This window comes from Suricata suricatta, chromosome 1 (assembly GCF_006229205.1).
Source record: "Suricata suricatta isolate VVHF042 chromosome 1, meerkat_22Aug2017_6uvM2_HiC, whole genome shotgun sequence".
In the NCBI taxonomy this organism is placed as follows: Eukaryota; Metazoa; Chordata; class Mammalia; order Carnivora; family Herpestidae; genus Suricata; species Suricata suricatta.
In genome coordinates, this window is record NC_043700.1 from 138,503,738 (window position 1) to 138,521,842 (window position 18,105).

The 18,105-nt window shown below is 39.7% G+C and overlaps 1 protein-coding gene across 1 annotated transcript in view; it reads left to right on the top strand.

Annotated features, from left to right (window-relative positions):
* Positions 1-18,105, top strand: part of ADAMTS3 (ADAM metallopeptidase with thrombospondin type 1 motif 3) — a 249,462-nt gene that overhangs the window by 1,379 nt on the left and 229,978 nt on the right. Inside the window, exon 2 of the mRNA XM_029930029.1 lies at positions 367-394. Coding sequence (XP_029785889.1) covers positions 367-394 — 28 coding nt within the window. The remainder of the gene's footprint in view (positions 1-366; positions 395-18,105) is intronic.

The window sequence follows — 18,105 nt, forward strand, 5'->3', positions numbered from 1 at the left end:
CCCCCCCCCCCCGCAATTAGGCTGCTTTTCAGACACATTAATGAAGAGACTTTCTTTGCTAATCTTCACCCAGCATCTGAGTTTTAAGAAAAGAATATTGAATGTCAGTATTTATTTTTGCTGGCTTCATAAATATTAAAATTAAAACGGGCAAACAACTCCCTGTAACAAACTGTTACTGAACTGGCTCATTCTCTTGCGCCTGGAACCTACAAACCAAGGTGCAGCCTGTAGGCACCAATCAATCCCCATCTCCAGCATCTCCTGATTAGCTCCTGAAAAGCATTCATGGTAGAAATAAAACGCACGAGGTGATAAGATGAAACCTAGTAACTGTTTCTTTTTACTTTCCCCCCTCCTTTCCAGGCTGGTAATGAAGAAATGGTGCAAATAGGTAAGCCTTGTTCTCAGATGCCATTCTTATCTTGGTAGAAAGAAAGGGATGAAATTAGCTAATTAAAATACTGTTTCTGAAATTTCTCCCATTGGTGGTTAAAAAATAACTTGTCATCCAGGAACCTTTCTGTTCTTCTCTTCCTCTTTCTGGAGGAAGGTCCCACTTTTCTCAGGCTGAGTTAAAGTGGTATAAAATTTACAATTGGATTTTTTATGCATCAATTTTTTTCGGCAGGTTCTTGGCATATGGTGTAGAGGTTGGAAAAAGGCATGGCTATAAGTCAAATCAACTTGTGTAGCTTTAGGAAGAGTATATTTGATTAGAACAGAAAGCAAAATGTAAAAATGTTACAAAGAAGGGAAAAATGAAAGAGGATAAAAATTTTTCTCTTAAAAATTTCCCAGTTTTGAACAAGCCCTCTGATGACTTATCTTATTCTACCTACTTTACAACAGTTATATGCTAATGTGTAAGACACTGTTAAGCATTTTGCAAATGACATCTAAAACTTCAGTATTATCTGATGATGTGGGAATTGCTCCCATTTTATGGATGAGAAGACTGAGGCTCAGAGAATATAAGTGACTTGTAACAGGTTATTCCAAAGTCCACATGATCTTTTTTTTTAAGCTGTTTATAATAATATATTTGTTCTGTATTCAGAGACTGAATATCATCTGGCCAGAAGACAGGCTCCATTCAAATTCTTTTTATATACATTTAATTTGGATTACTTTAAGATAAAATTTCATTTTGGCAGAATAAGCGTGTCTGTAAATTCTGTATTTGTCAAGTGATATTGTAAGGTCATCTTCTAGATGGAAAGTTTTGATTACTGCAAACATAGTTACGTGTCATTGCCTATGTGGTGTGCGCCTGGCAGTGTTAATTGCTTTGCACACATCATGGCATCTAATTCTCACAACCACGCTATGAGGTAGACCTCATCATGTCCACTTTAGATTAGAACAAAATGAAGCTTGAGAGGTTCCACACTACCTGCTGTAGTGCATAGTGGAGACCTAAGAGGATTCCATACTTGTAAACTAACGCAGGGACCCCATGATACGGACTGTCTATCTGCATATGTCAGAATGCCCCCGTCATGCGCAGTGTTTGGTGTTGCTGAAACTCTTTTTCAAGCCTAGCCCACCGTAGTAAGAATAGGACGAAGGGGAGGAGAGTGACTGAGAACTGCACTAAATATATAGATCTGTGAAGAGACATGTCATTTGTATCAACATATATCTTTTTAAAGAAGGATTAAAAAAAATCCTCAAAACAAGTAGAAGAGAAAGCTCTCGTTTATTATTGCTTAATCCTTTGATTACTTACACAGCCCAACTTTTCAGTATATAAATTTGAAAGCTGTTTTAAGATTACCCATTCTAGGAGCAGCCTGGGTGGTTCAGTCGGTTGAGCAGGCCAGTGCTTGTTTGGAATTCTCTCTCTCCCTCTCTTTCTGTCCTTCCCCTGCTCATACTGTCTCTGTCTCTCTCTCTAAATAAATAAATAACTAAAAAATTAAAAAAAAGATTACCCATTTTCTCAAAGGAATTAAATATACCACTTTGATTAAATTTTCAGGTAGAATCAGCATGCTCTCCTGTAAGAGTCCCTGAGTTAGACTTTGGTCCGATCCTTTTGTTAATATAAATTACTTTGGTTGCAGGTTTCTACAGGGAATGAAGTGCACGGGTGTGCTTAAATTTGGTAGGAAGAAGATGAGTGACAATATGGAAGAAGGGAGGGCTGGGACTCTTCGATTTTGTTGCTGAAGATTTTCTTACTCCCAAGTTCCTCAGCTTTATAGGGATTCTCTCTTTTCTTACTATCATTTTTATTTACCATTTTAAGGTCGAGTGACAAGAAGAAATAAAGATAAAAATAGATTTGACTCATGAGTCTTGTGATAGTAAAAGTATAGCTATCATTTGGCTTTGGGTTGTAATCACTTATGTAGCTCTTGAAAAGGGTTTAAAAATACATTTTAAAAAGCTTATGCATAGTAATGAGATGTCTTTTTTTCCCCCATGTGTAAAGGGGTTGCTAACCTGAAAGTCTGCTAAAATGCCCTCCTCTACATATAATCAATTTTTTTCCAATAATAAATTTAAAAGCAGTTTGATATAACTGCTCTTGGAGTTGCTATTTGATGAATGGTACAATTAGGGAAGACTAATAAGGCTTGCAGAGTTAATTAACTTTTTGGTCTCCAAATTGGCTAAAGAAAAGTCCATGGTTCTGAATAATTTCTGCATCATTTAATGTCTCAGGAAGAGATAAATACTAGTGACAAAGCATAAATTATTAGGAAGCTCAATTAAAAACCAGTTTCTGTTGAGGTATCATGTATGTGCAGGATAGGGCACAAGTGTACCCCTTGCCAGTTCTTCGATTCTTCGTGAAGGGAACAGGCCTGTGTAACCAGCTTCTGGAACAATAGATCTATCACTAGCATGAGTGCTACCTTCTCAGCACTGTCCCTGCTCCCAACCCCCCAGGATAGGTAACCGCTTGCTTAACTTCTGTCAGGATCTGTTTACTTTGCCAGTTTTTAAATGCTTTTTATAAATAGAGTCTCACGTTATATGCTTAAGAAAATGATGAAAATCTGTTTAATATGCTTTAGCCCTCTAAAGTAGGAAGGCTTTTATCTAGGTTGAAAGAGGGCAGTGTGATGGGGGCAGGTTAGACTATGTACAGGTATACCATTTAGATAGCGTATTAACTTGTGATTGTGCTGCTTTCTCCCTCTACCCACTGGGAAAATACCCTCTTTTTTAAACATTTTTAAAAAACATTTATTTAGTTTTGAGAGTAAGAGAGAGCATGAGAGTGTGAGTGGGGGAGGGGCAGAGAGAGAGGGAGACAGAGCAACCCATGAGGGCTCGGTGCTGGAACTCACAAACTGTTAGATCATGACCTGAGCCAAAATCAAGAGTCGGCTGCTTAACCAACTGAGCCACCCAGGCACCCCCAAAATTCACTGTTGATATGTGGGAAAGTATGATTCACCCTAGAGAAAAAGGGCTGATAGGTTTTGAACTCTGACCTACTTCTCTGCTCCTTTGTCAACCAGAGAGGAACAATTTACCTATCAACACCCATAAATACATACACTCATACATATGTATATGTATACATACACCCACACATACATACACAGGCATATAGGTGTGTGCGTGAATGTGAATGCACTGTGTATATGTGTTAGTGTGTTTCATGAGGTCATTAACATACTTCTGTGGCATATTAGGAAGAGCTTTCATTCTGACTCAGAATATGGCCTTGGTGGGATGCCTAGGGTAATTGTGGGCAGCTGGCTGGCTAGCCTGATTAGGTAGGAGTCTTGCTCTGTGACACATGCGGCTTAGGAAATAATCATAGTTTTGTAGAAACTGGAGAATCTGCAAAAGAATTCTCTGAGACCTTTGTTTCATAAGGCCACTTTGATATTGCCGGCGTATCATTAGAGGAAATTTCATTGTGAGGCTTTGGTGTTGTGCTTAGTTCCCTTGCTCACCCGCTCCTCATGGAATCAGGGCATATCTATCTTTCTCTGCCCTATTTCAGTTTCCAAGTTTCCATTCCATTTCATTCTTAACAAAATAAAGTTGCTAATCTTGTCCTCTCAAATAATCCAGTTTACTGAGACATACTTTTTCATCATTTGCAGGTATTTATTTAGTTTTCAAGGTTTAGTGTGAGTCACTTCACCTACTCCTTGGCTCATAATGGGCATTTCTACTAGTGTAGGCTTCATGAAAGCTAACAAATTGTCTTGATGATTGCTGTATCCCCAGTATATAAAATTGGGCTTGGGACCCTGTGGTTTCTCAAATATTTGTTATTGTTACTCAGTGCATAGATCTAGTGAGCAGTGCATTATACTGGGATTCACCTGTGTTCTGAATTTTCTTATATGCTCTTGTTCTGTGCCTGTCTGCAGGTTTAATTGGTTCTCGAGAAAATGCTGATGGTCATAATAGCTATGCAACTAATTATTCAATGTTATCAAGTCTCCTTATATCTTCTCATTGCACTCCACAAAGCTCAGGGATCTTGGTTTATTGGTTTCTTACACTTTTCTGCTTCTGTTCAGTGAGATTTGGCAAAATGAACAGACTCATGTACAGGTTTGGAATGTCCACTAATTTTGCACTAATGTCTACTTGATATCATTTGCCTTGTTTCAGGCATCAGGAGACATAAGATAACCTATGCTTAGAATCTATCAATCCGGTGTGCCAGCAGCAATACTAAAAAGTGTGACTTAAAAGGATTTAAAGGGATCCTTTGTAAAATTTGGAATAGCTACTCATTTAGCCATTGTTCTTTTTTGTAACTAAAGATCATACACTGGACTTTATTGATTTAGCTTCCACCCCTCCATTGAGCATCATAATGGCTAATAGTAAACGCTTTAAGCTTTGTAGATGAAGGTGTTAGGAAGTGTAGCATGTTAATTTAGTACCCACAAATTATTATTGCTGTTTAGCTGAAATACTTCTTCCCCATACTTTCACTATTTTTTTCTTGTCATTGTACTAAATAATCATAATATTGCTCAGGAATATTAAGAAATCCCCACGGTCACTTCTGCTTCCAGGATGATTATCTCTAAGAATTCTTTGCTTGTGGGGAGCCAGCCCAGATTACCTTGGAAATCCATTAGGGACAGTGCCAAATTGCCTGGTAAAATCATGAGTGATTTTAATATGAAGAGTTTGGTTACACTGCTTGGATTGGGTATAGTGACAGTGATGATGTAGATGGAACACAACTGCCAGAATTTTGGGGAGATTCTTTTTCATGTTGCTCCCATAGACATCAGCTTTTACTCCTAAGCTGTGCTACTTCTGTGATTCCACATTGTTGAATTATTTTTAATTAGTTTTCCTTCTGAATATAGATGTTTTATATATGCCATTATAAATGTCGTCCTTAATTTTTCTGTATTCCCCAGATTATTGACAATCATCTTAAATACCAATTTAGCATGTTCTTACCCAGTCATCATTTAATACACAGATTGTGTGGGTTATTTTTGTATACCTCTTTTTGTTTTGTTTGTTCTTTTAGTGAAATTTTCCATATCACTACAAAATCCTTATGAACATCATTTTAATTTCTTTATCCTAATAAACCTTAATTAATGCACTTACCGATACCTATTTTCTCATAATGAATATTGCCACACAGCATTGTATATAGACAGCTGCCTGCTTTTCAAATGACTACTTGAGGAGAAAACTCTAGAAGCTGACTGCTGAGTAAAACCAAATTAACATGATATGTGTTGTTGGCAGATGGCATTTGAAGAAGTCTGTATGACCTGAACTCTTACTGGTAGTAGAGCAAAGCATCGATTTTTAAAAGTGTCAATTTTAAATTAGTTTTGGCTCTGCTCTTCTTAAATCTGAATGTAATTTTTAAATATTTGGTTATGGAATCTCTGAAAAACGCAGTGAATTATTTTTCTAGTTATCAAGTACCCTGGTTTATGATTTATGAATAATTATAAAAATGGTTTGTAAATTTTATTAGTACTATGACAAGATTCATCCATCTCCAGAATTTGAGAGCTGTATATTCTCTAGAATGGATAGTAAAACATGGGAAGAGCTTTCTAGTTTACAAGTCTCTGTTCCTACATGTAACTTATCCATCATAATTTCTCAAATATGTTTATATTATATTTTGCTGACTGTAAGTCATCAGGAGAGGTTTTGTGGTAATATCAGTTTCTTGTTTATAAAAATGATTGCTACAAATTTAGCATGATGAATCTTTATGGAATTTAGAATAAATTGTGAACAGCATGAAAGAGTCTATCTTGCTTTTGAAGTGACTGGTAAAGCAAAAATAACATTTAGGAAACTCATAGGAAGTAACATAGGATTAAATATATGAATCTTCAAATACTTGGATCTAAGATGTTAAATCCCATTTCCTACAAGGTTTCTTTATATTTGGTACTTATATTTTTATCTGTATGCATACCAATTAAAAAGAATGATTGAAGTTATTATTCATATGAACTTGAGCTCTCTTTCATTTATATATAAAAATATCTCTTTTTCCTGTAAAGTCCATTCCTTAATCTAAAACATAACCAGCATATCCAAGAGAGGACCTATTAATATTCATTGCCTTTCTTCTATCAAATTGTCATGGGTACAGACTCTGTTCACTCTCTGGTTTAAAAGCCTGATTCCACTACTTTCTAGCTGATGGCTTTAACTTCTCAAAGCATCACTTTCTTCTACATAACATAGGCATATTGTTACTACTTACTTCATAGAATTAGGATTCATAAAATGCTGGCACATGTTAGGCAAGCTAGGACAATAGCTATTATTAGTACTATATCTTAGTCTTGTGCTTTTAAAAACACTTTTACTCAATGAGAGCTACCTCATTCAAACCTGTACATTTTTGATAGGTCTGCCTACCACCATAAATTTCCAGGAACCTTAATTTACTGTGTCAAGGACTTGTAAACTCTTCAGGTACTCAACTCACCATGTGACGGCTCTTTGAGAGTTCTATTTTCATGTATTATCTTAATGTTGGTAACTCAGTATAGTGTTGCTTAATTCATTGGAATATGGCAGTGGAGAGAGGAGCTGGGAAAGGAATGAATGGTACAAAAATAGTTATTCCATATGGATTCTGTACCAAGTATATTTCATGTATGCTAGACACAATTTTTTCTTCTTTTCACATTGTTTACTGAAAGTCCTTTTCATTTCATTGAGAGAAAGTTCCTGTATTAATCATGACTCCTTTGGATGGAAACAACAGGAACCCAGTTGACACTGGTTAATGAAAACAAAATTGATCAGGTAATCAAAGTCAGGTCGAGCTGAACCGAGGGCTCAAATAATGTCAGAAATCCCTCCCTTTCCTCCCCCTACTCCTCGTTCTTTCTCATTTTCCTGCTTTATTTCTTTATCAGGATATGATTGGTGGCTCCTTAGGTTGTCGCAAAGACTGTCACTAGCATCTCTGGCCTATCATTCTACCTTTCACCCCACTAGACAGAACACTTGTTTTTTAACAGCTTCAGCAAAAATTCCTGGCGGGGCTTTTATTGGCTACTTGGCTTGAGTCCAAGGTTAACCTTGAACCATTCTCTATGGTCAGGGGATGCAGTGCTCTCATTGGCCTGAATTGAGACATTTCATTCTTGACTTATAGGGACTGCGAGTGGAATGTGGGATGGTTAACTTGAGGGAAAACTGGGGTATATGTAGTTAAAGAAAAAGGAGGATGAATGCCAGGGAGAACACATGTCAGGGCTTCCCAGCACACTGCATGGGAACCGGTGGCTGTGCTAGGTAGAATAATGCCCCCCTCCCCCAAAGGTGACGTTGAATCCCTGGAACCTGTGAACATGTTATGGTAAAGAGGAATTTAGTTTGCAGATAGAATTAAGATTGCTAATCAGTTGGCTTTTATTTATTAATTTTTTAAGGCTTATTTATTTTGAGAGAGGGAGAGAGAGTGTAAGCAGGCATGTGAGCAGGGGAGGGACAGAGAAAGGGGGGGTGGGGAGAGACAGAGAGAGAGAGAGAGAGAGAGAGAGAGAGAGAGAGAGAATGAATCCCAAGCAGCCTCCACGTCAGCACAAAGCTGGATATGGGGCTGGATCTCATAAACCATGAAATAATGACCTATGTCTGAAATCAAGAGTCAGACCCTTAACCCACCTAGGTGCCCCAGTTGGCCTTTAAAAAGGGATACTAAACTGGATTATTAAGGGGTGTCCTTAGAAGTAGAAGAGGGAGACAATAGAGACAACATTAGAGAGATGGCAGCATAAGAAAGACTTGGTCAGATGTGTCTGGCTTTGAAGATAAAGGAAGGGAACCATAAGCCAGAGAATGCAGGCAACCTCTGGAAGTTGGAAAAAGTCAAGGAAACAGATTATTCCCAGAGGTTCTTGAAGAAATGCAGCCCTATGGACACGTTGATTTTAGCCTCGTGTGACCTATTTCAGACTCCTGACCTCCAGAACTATAGGCTCACAAATACGTGGTGTTTCAAGTGGCCAAGTTTGTGGCAGTTTGTTAAAGCAGCAATAGGAAGGTACTACAGTGACCCAGTGGCCTGTCCCGGTTTCTCATACCTTTGTCATACTGTGAGCCAGACGATTTTAGATTTGGAAAATATAATCACCACAAGGAAGCTTCAGGAAAACCTTTAAAATGCTATTCACATTTCTTATCTGTTATATTTTTCTCAGCCTTTGGCCCTGGAGACAAATACTCATTTTCCTAGCTTTAGATTCTAGACTCAATATTAGTCTTTCACAGTATTATCCATCAAAAGATTGTGAGACGTATGAGAAATGGTAATTTATAGAATGGCTAATATAGCTCTTGAGTGTGAAACTTCTAGTGATGATAAATATAACCAGTAGCCGTCCTTTTTTAAAACTAAGATCGAAATGTTAACATTTTGGCATTGGGGCCTCACATTAAGAAAAGCACAAAACCCAAAAATTTCTCTACTTGTTATTCTGTTATTGGTTATTTGACTCTTTTAAGATGTAGCAAACAAAGAAAATACTTTGACATTTTTCTTTACAACATTTTCTTCACCTTTTTTTTTTCTTCAAAGATCTTCACTTACCTGGTGTCATGTTCTGGAACACTAAAGAATGTGCTGTTCTTTCTTAAGTGTCTCTCTTGAACATAAACATTGTGCAATTGCAACAAATATTTATGAAAAAGCCAGATTTGAAAAAAAACGAGAAGAATTTTTAAGTTCACAACAAAGTTTTTTTTTTTGTCTTTTTCCCCTTGATTTTGATGAAAAATCTTTGACTGTGAAAGTAGATTTGCAACAAAAATAAAAGACTTCAAAGAGCGTCTCTGGCTTGTGGTGATAAGAGCCTAGAGGGTTGACGTGAGGAAAAGAATTTGGCTGTGTTCAGGAGTTCAGCGTGTGTCACAACTGACTTTTAGTTGCCTTTGAATGAAGATGGGCCCCTTCTCGGCTTGTGTTTACAGCCTTGGGACGCCCTTCAGCCTCTTTAACGCCCTCTTTAACGTCCACTCATCACCCTGCTCACATCTTTCCTGGAGCAGCTGGCTCCTGTCGTTTCTGATGAAAGTTACTCTCCTACCCTCAGCTCAGGATTTGGAAATGTTGTTGTTGGAGCTGCTTCTTTAGCAGATCTTGAAAATGCTTATTCGATTTCATTCTTGTGGCCAGATTGTTGCATACTGAGTTTATACCTGACCAAGGAAATTGCCTGTGTGAAGGGTCTCTCTAGAGTAGTCAGCCAGTTCTTGGGAGAGGATCTCAGCGTCTGGAGTTTGGGTTCTCACAGCTTGCCTGGACTTCAGGCCATCAGTTGGCATGAAGCTTGGGGACCCTTCTAATCGTATCAGAAACACCAGACAGGCGGGAATGGAGGTGGGTGGGGTCTCAGAGGTGCTGGCAGGTGGAAGGAATCTGAAGTTCTAGCTAGATGGGGATCGTCACAGTGATAATAACATCAGTTAATTTTTCACCTATTAAAATGTTAATAGCTGGTATAAGCCTTTTATGTGCCTTAATGCCTTATTTGAGCCCAATTATTATCCTCATTTACAGACAACCTCTCTGCCTTCATTTTCATAATTTGCTTGCAGATGGCAAAATGCACATCAGCTTGAAATGAGAATTCAAGTGCAATGCTTTCTGACTCCAGACCTTTAGTACTCAACCATCATACCTTCCCTGCTGCCTTCCTTGCTTGGGAACTCAAGCCACATTGCATCGATCACAAGTATTCCAGTATTTTGTGTACCGGTTATGGCTTGGGCTTAATTAGGTCAGCTGAAGATTGCTGTGATATGTGCGAGCTTGGTACTGTAGTCATGGAGGTCTCTGTGGTGTTGACTGTACTACTGACCACTTTTGTTCTCTTACGGTTCTGTCGTGTGGTCTTTATAACATGCTACGGGCATTTAGTAATCTCTAGGACATCTTTGGTATCATTTGGAAACACATAGACAGATAACAAGCTGCCTCAGTCGTGAGCTTCTGTGACTGAATGCATGAAGGAATTAAGATGATCCCAGAGCACAGGCACAGTGGCACACAGTTGAAAGCACTCCCTCTCAAGAGTCCTCACTTCCAAAAATAGCCATTGATTTTTTTTTTTCCCTCCAAAGACTGTTGTATGCTGGGGACATTTAAATATAGTTAAGATACCACACATGTGCTGCCAGGGAACTTAAAATCTTTAAAATATGATGTAAGCATGTAAGTTTTCTCCCACAGAGATTTTTATAATTTTGTACAGACAAAGCCGGACAATGAGATCTAAGACGCTGAGACCAGTAGGTCTGTACTTTGGACGAAACAGCAGGGAAGGTTTCTTAGGAGAGATGAGGCTTGAGATAGGCCCTGTGGGCTGGGCCAGGTTGGATAGTGTAGATGAGAGAAAGCAGCAGTCCTTTCCCTGGGGCAAACAGTAGAGTAGGACTTTAAAGGTAGAATGTTTCAGTAGGCTAATATGGGAGATGACGTTGCAAAGAAGTTAGGGACAGAGCGCAGAGGGCCTTCAATGACACTTCAGTTTTGTTTCTGTTTACCCAGTCTTGGAGTTTCAGCTTTTTATTTTGTGAAATGAGAGGGTTTGATTAGTAGAGGTCTTTAAGGCAATTTTCATATCTAACATGGAAAAAGCTATCAATTTTCTGAATCTGTTTTATCCTGAAGTATTGATGGGCATTGAAATGGTTGAGAGAGAACAACATAGTAATATTAATACCTAACATTGATTGAACCATTACTATGTGCCACACAATGTTCTAAGCATGCTACATTAGGCCATTTAGTTTTTAAAAATTTATTTTGTTAAAGTGTATTGATTTTTGATAGAGACAGAGCACAAGCAGGGGAGGGGCAGAGAGAAAGGAAGACACAGAATCAGAAGCAGGCTCCAGGCTCTTTTTCAGCACAGAGCCCAATGGGCTTGATTTGAACTCATGAACCATGAGATCTTGACCTGCGCTAAGGTCAGACGCTTAACCAACTGAGCCACCCAGGTGCCCCTACGCCATTTAATTTTTATAAGTCTATGAAAGGGATGCTGTTACCCTCATCTTACAGATGAGCACTGACATGAAAGTCTTAAGTGATCAAAATCACAAAGGTAGTCAGTGGTGGAATTTAGGCCTGTTAAATGTGGGACTTTAAAACAGTTTTCCTGGCAGTAATGGAGACAATATTTTGGTACCATTTATGTAATATTTGGTAGTGAGAAATTATGTTGGCGTCTTTGGATTTGGCACTTTGCGTGTAGTGACAAGGACTTAAGGTGACTGGAAGAGATGGGTTTAGTTTGAGGGCCATTTCTCAGGAGAAATCACAAGGACTAGAATGATACTACATGGGACTGGGGACTGGGGGCTGGGGGAGCTGAAATAAAGTCAGTGTTCTAGCCTAGGGTTTTCAGAGACTCAGCACATCATGGACAGAAACAGTGAAGTCAGGAAGGGAAACTGAGTATTTAGGTGAAAATGAGAACTTTGGTTTAGATATTTTGGTGAAGAGAGGGGACAACATGTTATTCTAGACAGAACTGACATGTTTATGTTTCAGTTTGAGGGAAGTGCCTCTTTTTCTTTTAACCTATATTTACTAAGGGCCTATTATGTGCAAATACTTGGCTGAAACACAGACACATTTAAAAGTGTTCAAACTCTCAGAAATGATTAAAATTTTGAAATGTAGAAAATTCTAATGTGGTTGACATTAAAATAGAAAATATGATCAGTTAAAAGGTCTTCAAGTATATGGAAACATACAACATTGCCTCCTCAAATACCTTGTAGGTTATGTTTAATATCTGTGTGTGTGTACAGACATACACACCTATCACACATACACACATACAAAAGAAGGTGTCTTTTTCATTCAGCACAAGGAGGGAGAAGGCATCAAGGTAAACTCTCAAATGAGGAATTTAGAGAATTCTCTGACAAGAATAATTGTTTGTGTGCTATGATTATTCATCCAGTGGAGATGTGACAATACTTCTTAAAGGTAGTTCAAGTTTCTGAGGCGATCCCAAATGTAAACATACCCCTCTTACTGGCTTGAGGGAACAAGTTAGAAATAGCCAACACAAAGAAGTAGTAAAAAATGTCTTGCACATGAGGCTGGGGGAGCAGGAGGTGGGTGCCCCAGGAGGGGTGTGTCAGACCCCCCTGGGCTAAGGTGGGGCTGGCCCCTGCTGTGGTGGAAGTCGATGTGTCTCCCATCAGGACCCTTCCCAGGAAGAAGAATGAGGAGGGAGTCTCTGAGCTTTGCAAACTACTTATTTTTCCAGACTTCTCATTCATATACATAACTCTTTTTCATGAGGCCGGAAGGGGGAGTTGGGGGGGGGTTATCAGTGAGGGGGTGGGATGGGGAGTGGGTGGGGAGAAGGGATGGAGAAGCCCAGGAGAGTTAGAGACAAATTTCTCTTCACAGAGAGCAGGAGTAGGTTAAAGGCATTCCACCCCCAACTTAAAAAAAATATCATCTACTTGAGATGCCTTCATTGTATGAGCAAGGCAAAGATTAGACGATTTTCAAGGTCTTTTTTATTTTTGACCTGTAGAGATATTCTAGGAATATCTAAAGGGATTGCGGAGTAGGACTGATTTCCTGCCGCGTGCTTCTAAGTAAGGTCTCTGTGTCTGTACTCCAGGAGGTCTCTTTTAATGGTTAGATCTACTTTTTGGTTCTTAGTAGGTTAAAATACAAGACCTAGATACTATGAAATGCTTGATTTACTGGTCAGCAAGAGCTGTAAGAAATAGATACAACATTTGCAAGCAAAATTCTGGCTATAGAAATATATGACACCATGTGTAGTTGGCTGTCATTGATTGCTTGATAGAAAATTACTACTTGGGGAAAAGATGGTGCATTCTAATTTTAAATACACCCGCAGGCTCAAACTGCTCCCATTCATTCATTCATTCACAGGTATTTATTGAGTGACCTCAGGCTCTATTTTAGGTACTGGGGAACAGTAAATAGAACATAAAAATCTGTATCCTCCTGAAGCTTCTGTGCTAGGGGGAGAAACCCGATGAATGAGTAAACATAAATACAATGTATAGGATGTCAGATAATGACAAATTTTGTGGGGAAAAGTGAAATGGCTAAGGGGATAGAGAGGACACACCTCCCTGAGAGGGTCGCATTAAAGCACAACCCTGAAGGAATGGAGGGGTGAGCCATTCAGCTGGCTGCTGGAGGAGACCCCAGGGGGAAGCAAGCACAGTGACCTTGAGAGGTGAGAAAGACTTCTCAATGGCAGGCAGGACAGAGGAAAACCCATTTTACTCTGGGATGGGTTTTGAGAAGAGTGACTTGTTCTGTCACTTCAGTGACTCTAACTCTATTCTGGAGGTAACTTATAAAGGAGAGGAGTGGAAGCAAGGGGAACAGGTATGGAGCACATTGGGGCCACTGGCTTGGGCTAGGGTGGTAGCAGGGGTGGCGGGGAGCTGTGCTCAGGGTTTGGAGATATCTTGAAGGCTGAGTCATTAGAATTTGTTGAAAGATTTGATTTGTGAGGCGATAAGAGTTAAGGATAGTTCAGTCAAGGTTTTGTTCTGAGTAGCTGGGAGGATAGAGTTACCAATTACTGATTTGGGAGCAGAGACAGGAAGTTTACTTCTGGAAATGTTAAGTTGAGATGCTTAGGGAATGCCTACATGGAGAGGATCCGCAGACAATGGAGTGGACCACAGAGGAGTCCATGGATGAAGCTGGGGCTGGAGGTGAAGGATTGTGAGGGCACACTCACACTCCTGGGATGGGATGAACTTACCATGTGGGGCAGGGTAGTGCAGAAGAAAGGGGTCCATGGGCCAGGTCCTGCAGCACTGCGCTGTATACCAATCATGGAGGAAAGAGGAGAGCCAGGAGAGAAAGATGTCCTGGAAGCTAAAGAAAGAACGTATTTCAAGAAGGAAGGAGAGATGAGCTAGGTCAGAATCTGCTGATATGGCAAGTAAGGAAGGAGGTAGAATCTTGATCATTGGTTTCAGCAAGATGGGTCACTAGTGACCTCAAGAGCCTAATTGGATCAGACTCAAGGAAGAGCAAAAGTGGAAAGAGAGGAACTGGAGACATCTATTATAGTCAGTCTTTTCAAGTGTTTTGCTATACAGGGTAGTGAAGTCATGGGGTGTCAGCTAGAGAGGGATGTGGCATTAAGAGGGTTTTTATTAAAGATGGGAGATAGGATGGCAGCTTATTAGTTTGCTGGTGGGAATTATCTAGTGATGTGGGGAAACTGATGAGAGAAGAGAGGAGAGTAGCAAAAATTGTTTTTGCAAGGGCAGAGGGGCTAGGACATGCTGCACAACTGGCGGGTTTGCCCCTGCGTGAGATCACAAGCAGCTCATCCATAGCACCAGGAGGGAGATGGAGTGTGCGTGCGCAGACATCAGGTGGGTGGGGAAGGTTCCCCACATCTGAGTCCTGCTTGGCTACCTAGTGACCACAGTGTGGCTTTACAGGGGCTCTACCCATTTGTGCTTGTAGAATTTATGGCCCACAAAAACCCTTACATACCTATTGCTGTGGCGCTCAGTCATCTCTGCTGACAATTATATAGTTTCAGGTTTTAACTTGCACATGGGCAATATTTTAATGCATAGCTAATTTACCTTTAACAGTAGCTAATATTTATTGCAACTTCTGCATAATCGCATAATCTCATTTAAACCTCTTACTAAGTTGAAACTATTACTAGCCTCCAGTTAACACGTCAGGACACTGAGCCTGAGAGAAAGCAAAGTTCTTTGTTTTGACTTAGCTTGCTGCTTCCTAACTGTGTGATTTTTTTTCCTTAAACATAGGCTGTACTGCTTTGTGGAAGTATTTGGACCTATGAAGTGTGTCATTTCTGATTATAGTAAATTAACACTGGATATAATTTAATTTGGTTGTGTAATTATAATTTGAGATTAAAGTACTTTTGATAGCTTTGAGCTTTCCCCAGCATCCCCCACACCCTTTTTCTCCCAAAGACTGAAGATTTGAGAGCCTTTTACAGCAATATTTGAAGCTACATGAGAGGAAAAATTGGTTGACTGGCTGTGAGTAGATAGGACGTTGTCCTTTGTGTGGTAGGTTTCCTTCATAAGTCAGATCTTGAATTAGAAATCAGCAGCAAGATGTTCCCTCTATTCTGAAGTGAATTAAGAGCACAGGAGAGACGCCTGGGTGGCTTAGCTGGTCAAGCGTCCAACTTTGGCTCAGGTCATGATCTCATGGTTCATGAGTTCGAGCCCTGCATCAGGCTCTGTGCTGACAGGTCAGAGCCTGGAGCCTGTTTCGGATTCTGTGTCCACCCGCCTCCCTCTCTGCCCCTCCCCGGCTCTCATTGTCTCACTCTCTCAAAAATAAATAAACATAAAAAAAAAAAGAGCACAGGAGCATGGTTTTCAGTGGCAAAACAATCAAAATTGAAATTTTCCAATTTTCCTTTGGCTTCTTGCTTGCTATGTGTCAAGCCTTCTGGGCCTGTTTTCTCATTTATAACCCAGGGAGAATAACATCTCCCTACTGGGATTGTTGTGAGAATGAGAGATGGGATAGTCTTGAACATGAAGCACAGAGCCCCATATTCTTCTTGTACTAAATGGCAGGTGACCAGTGGTAGCTCCTCTGTCAGTTCTGTTAGCTCCTGTCCAGTTTATTAAGTGTATCTTTTTCCTTGGTTACCTTAATTCCCAACTGGAAAATTATGCATTGCAGGTTTAATTTTAGCAGTGTGTCTTATGTGTACATTTTCAGAATGATTCGTTATTGAGCATCAGAGATGACAAAGCTCTATGGAAATAGGCCGTCTTTATTTTGAATAAGAATGCAGAACATATTGTCTGACAGTGGAAAAATGAAGCCATCCCAGAGAGTCTGGGATGCATGGTTTGCTGTAAGCATTCAACTCTGGGTGTCCTCATGGGTGTGGAGGAGCCTCCTTGAATTCTCTGTAAATTTTCTAGTTCTCCAGTCACTTAATCCAGGCATCAGTATGTTGTCTAGACTTTGGTTGTGTGAATTCCCTCAGTGGAGATGGGAAATCCCTTTCCCTTAAAACAGTAAACACATGGTTAGAGAAGGAGTTCTAACTGGGATTACTCGTGCAGCCAGACACAGGGGTAGCATGTCTTATGGGGCCTGCACACGCAGCGCAGACAAAGCAAAGGCTCTCTGATGACCTGCATTACTAATTTGATACATGTTAAACAGATCCCACTGACAAGAGACCCTGGCATGTATAAAATCTTGTTTTAGATGATATCGGAATTACCAAGCTGAATGGGGACGTTTCTTGTCCTTAGGAATTTATGCTTAATTTGGGGTAGGCTTTGCCAGTCCACATCCAAGAGTCTGATCCATCCCTTCTTCCATCACTCTGCTCCTGTGATGCTTGAGTCTATTCCCTAAAATTTAGAGTTCTTTTATAAACCAGAGGTTATAAAAGTATTCCCCCAGGGATTTGGCTGTAAGAGAGACAGCATCTTTGTGTCTGTGCTTGTGATACTTAGTGAAGGTCCTCAGCTATGAGAGAGAGGTGACACAGCAGGGATTGTGGGCTGTTCCCTTCAGTATTGGAGCCGAGCTTCACTTTACTCCATGGTATGACAGTCCTCACTCCTCTGCTTACCACATATGTACAACAGGGTAATTTGATCTGTCCACTTAATACAGAAGGAGATTTTGTTTAAATACACTGCTCCCTATAAATGGCATAAAAATTACAAACATGCACTCAAAGAATTTCCAAATTTCCAAGTTACAAAATACCTCCATTTGTCTTCTGGTACTTTATACATTGTGTGAAGTCTTTAAAATGCAGGAAAACAATGAAGATATTCTGTAAGGATACTTTCAGATCTTAGGTTGTCAGTTCAGTTATGAGTGATTACACTTTCATTTACTGGTCCTCTAGGTGAGCAGTATTTGTGGATCATATCATGTTTTTCAGGGTACTTTTACACACTGCAGGACTGGTTTTAGGCTAGAATCATGAAGGTGGGAAGCTTTTTAATTTCTGTTATCAGATTTTACTTACCTTCTTTTCTTATCCCTGTCCTCTTCATTTCCCTTTCCAGTATCCATGGTCTTTTGCTTGAAAATCATTTCTAGTAAGGGATAAATGGTTTATTCAATTTGCTATCTTTTTCAAGGATGTTTGCATTTTAGCAGACATAATACATTTGGTTAAACTAGGGGAATGAATTGTGAAATTAAGCTTAACGTGTAGGTGGCCACTCATGATGTAAGTAAGGTAGACCCCAAATACACATCCATATTAAAATGAGTATCAGGTGCCTGGGTGGTTCAGTCGGTTAAGTGGCCAACTTCAGTTCAGCCACTGTGAGATCATGAGTTCAAGCCCCATGACGGGCTCTGTGCTGACAGCTCAGAGCCTGGAGCCTGCTTCAGATTCTGTGTCTCCCTTTCTCTCTGTCCCTCCCCTGCTCATGCTCTGTCTTGCCCTCTCTTTCTTTAAAAAATAAACAAACATTAAAAAAAAAATAAAATGAGTATCTGTCCCATGTAAGGAATATGGTGGAAAATGACAGTGCCATTTGCTTTTAACTAACCTGCATCTGTATATTCAATTTATATATTACGATTTCTACTTTTTTACCCATTCTCAATTTCTGAAAATGTTCTGT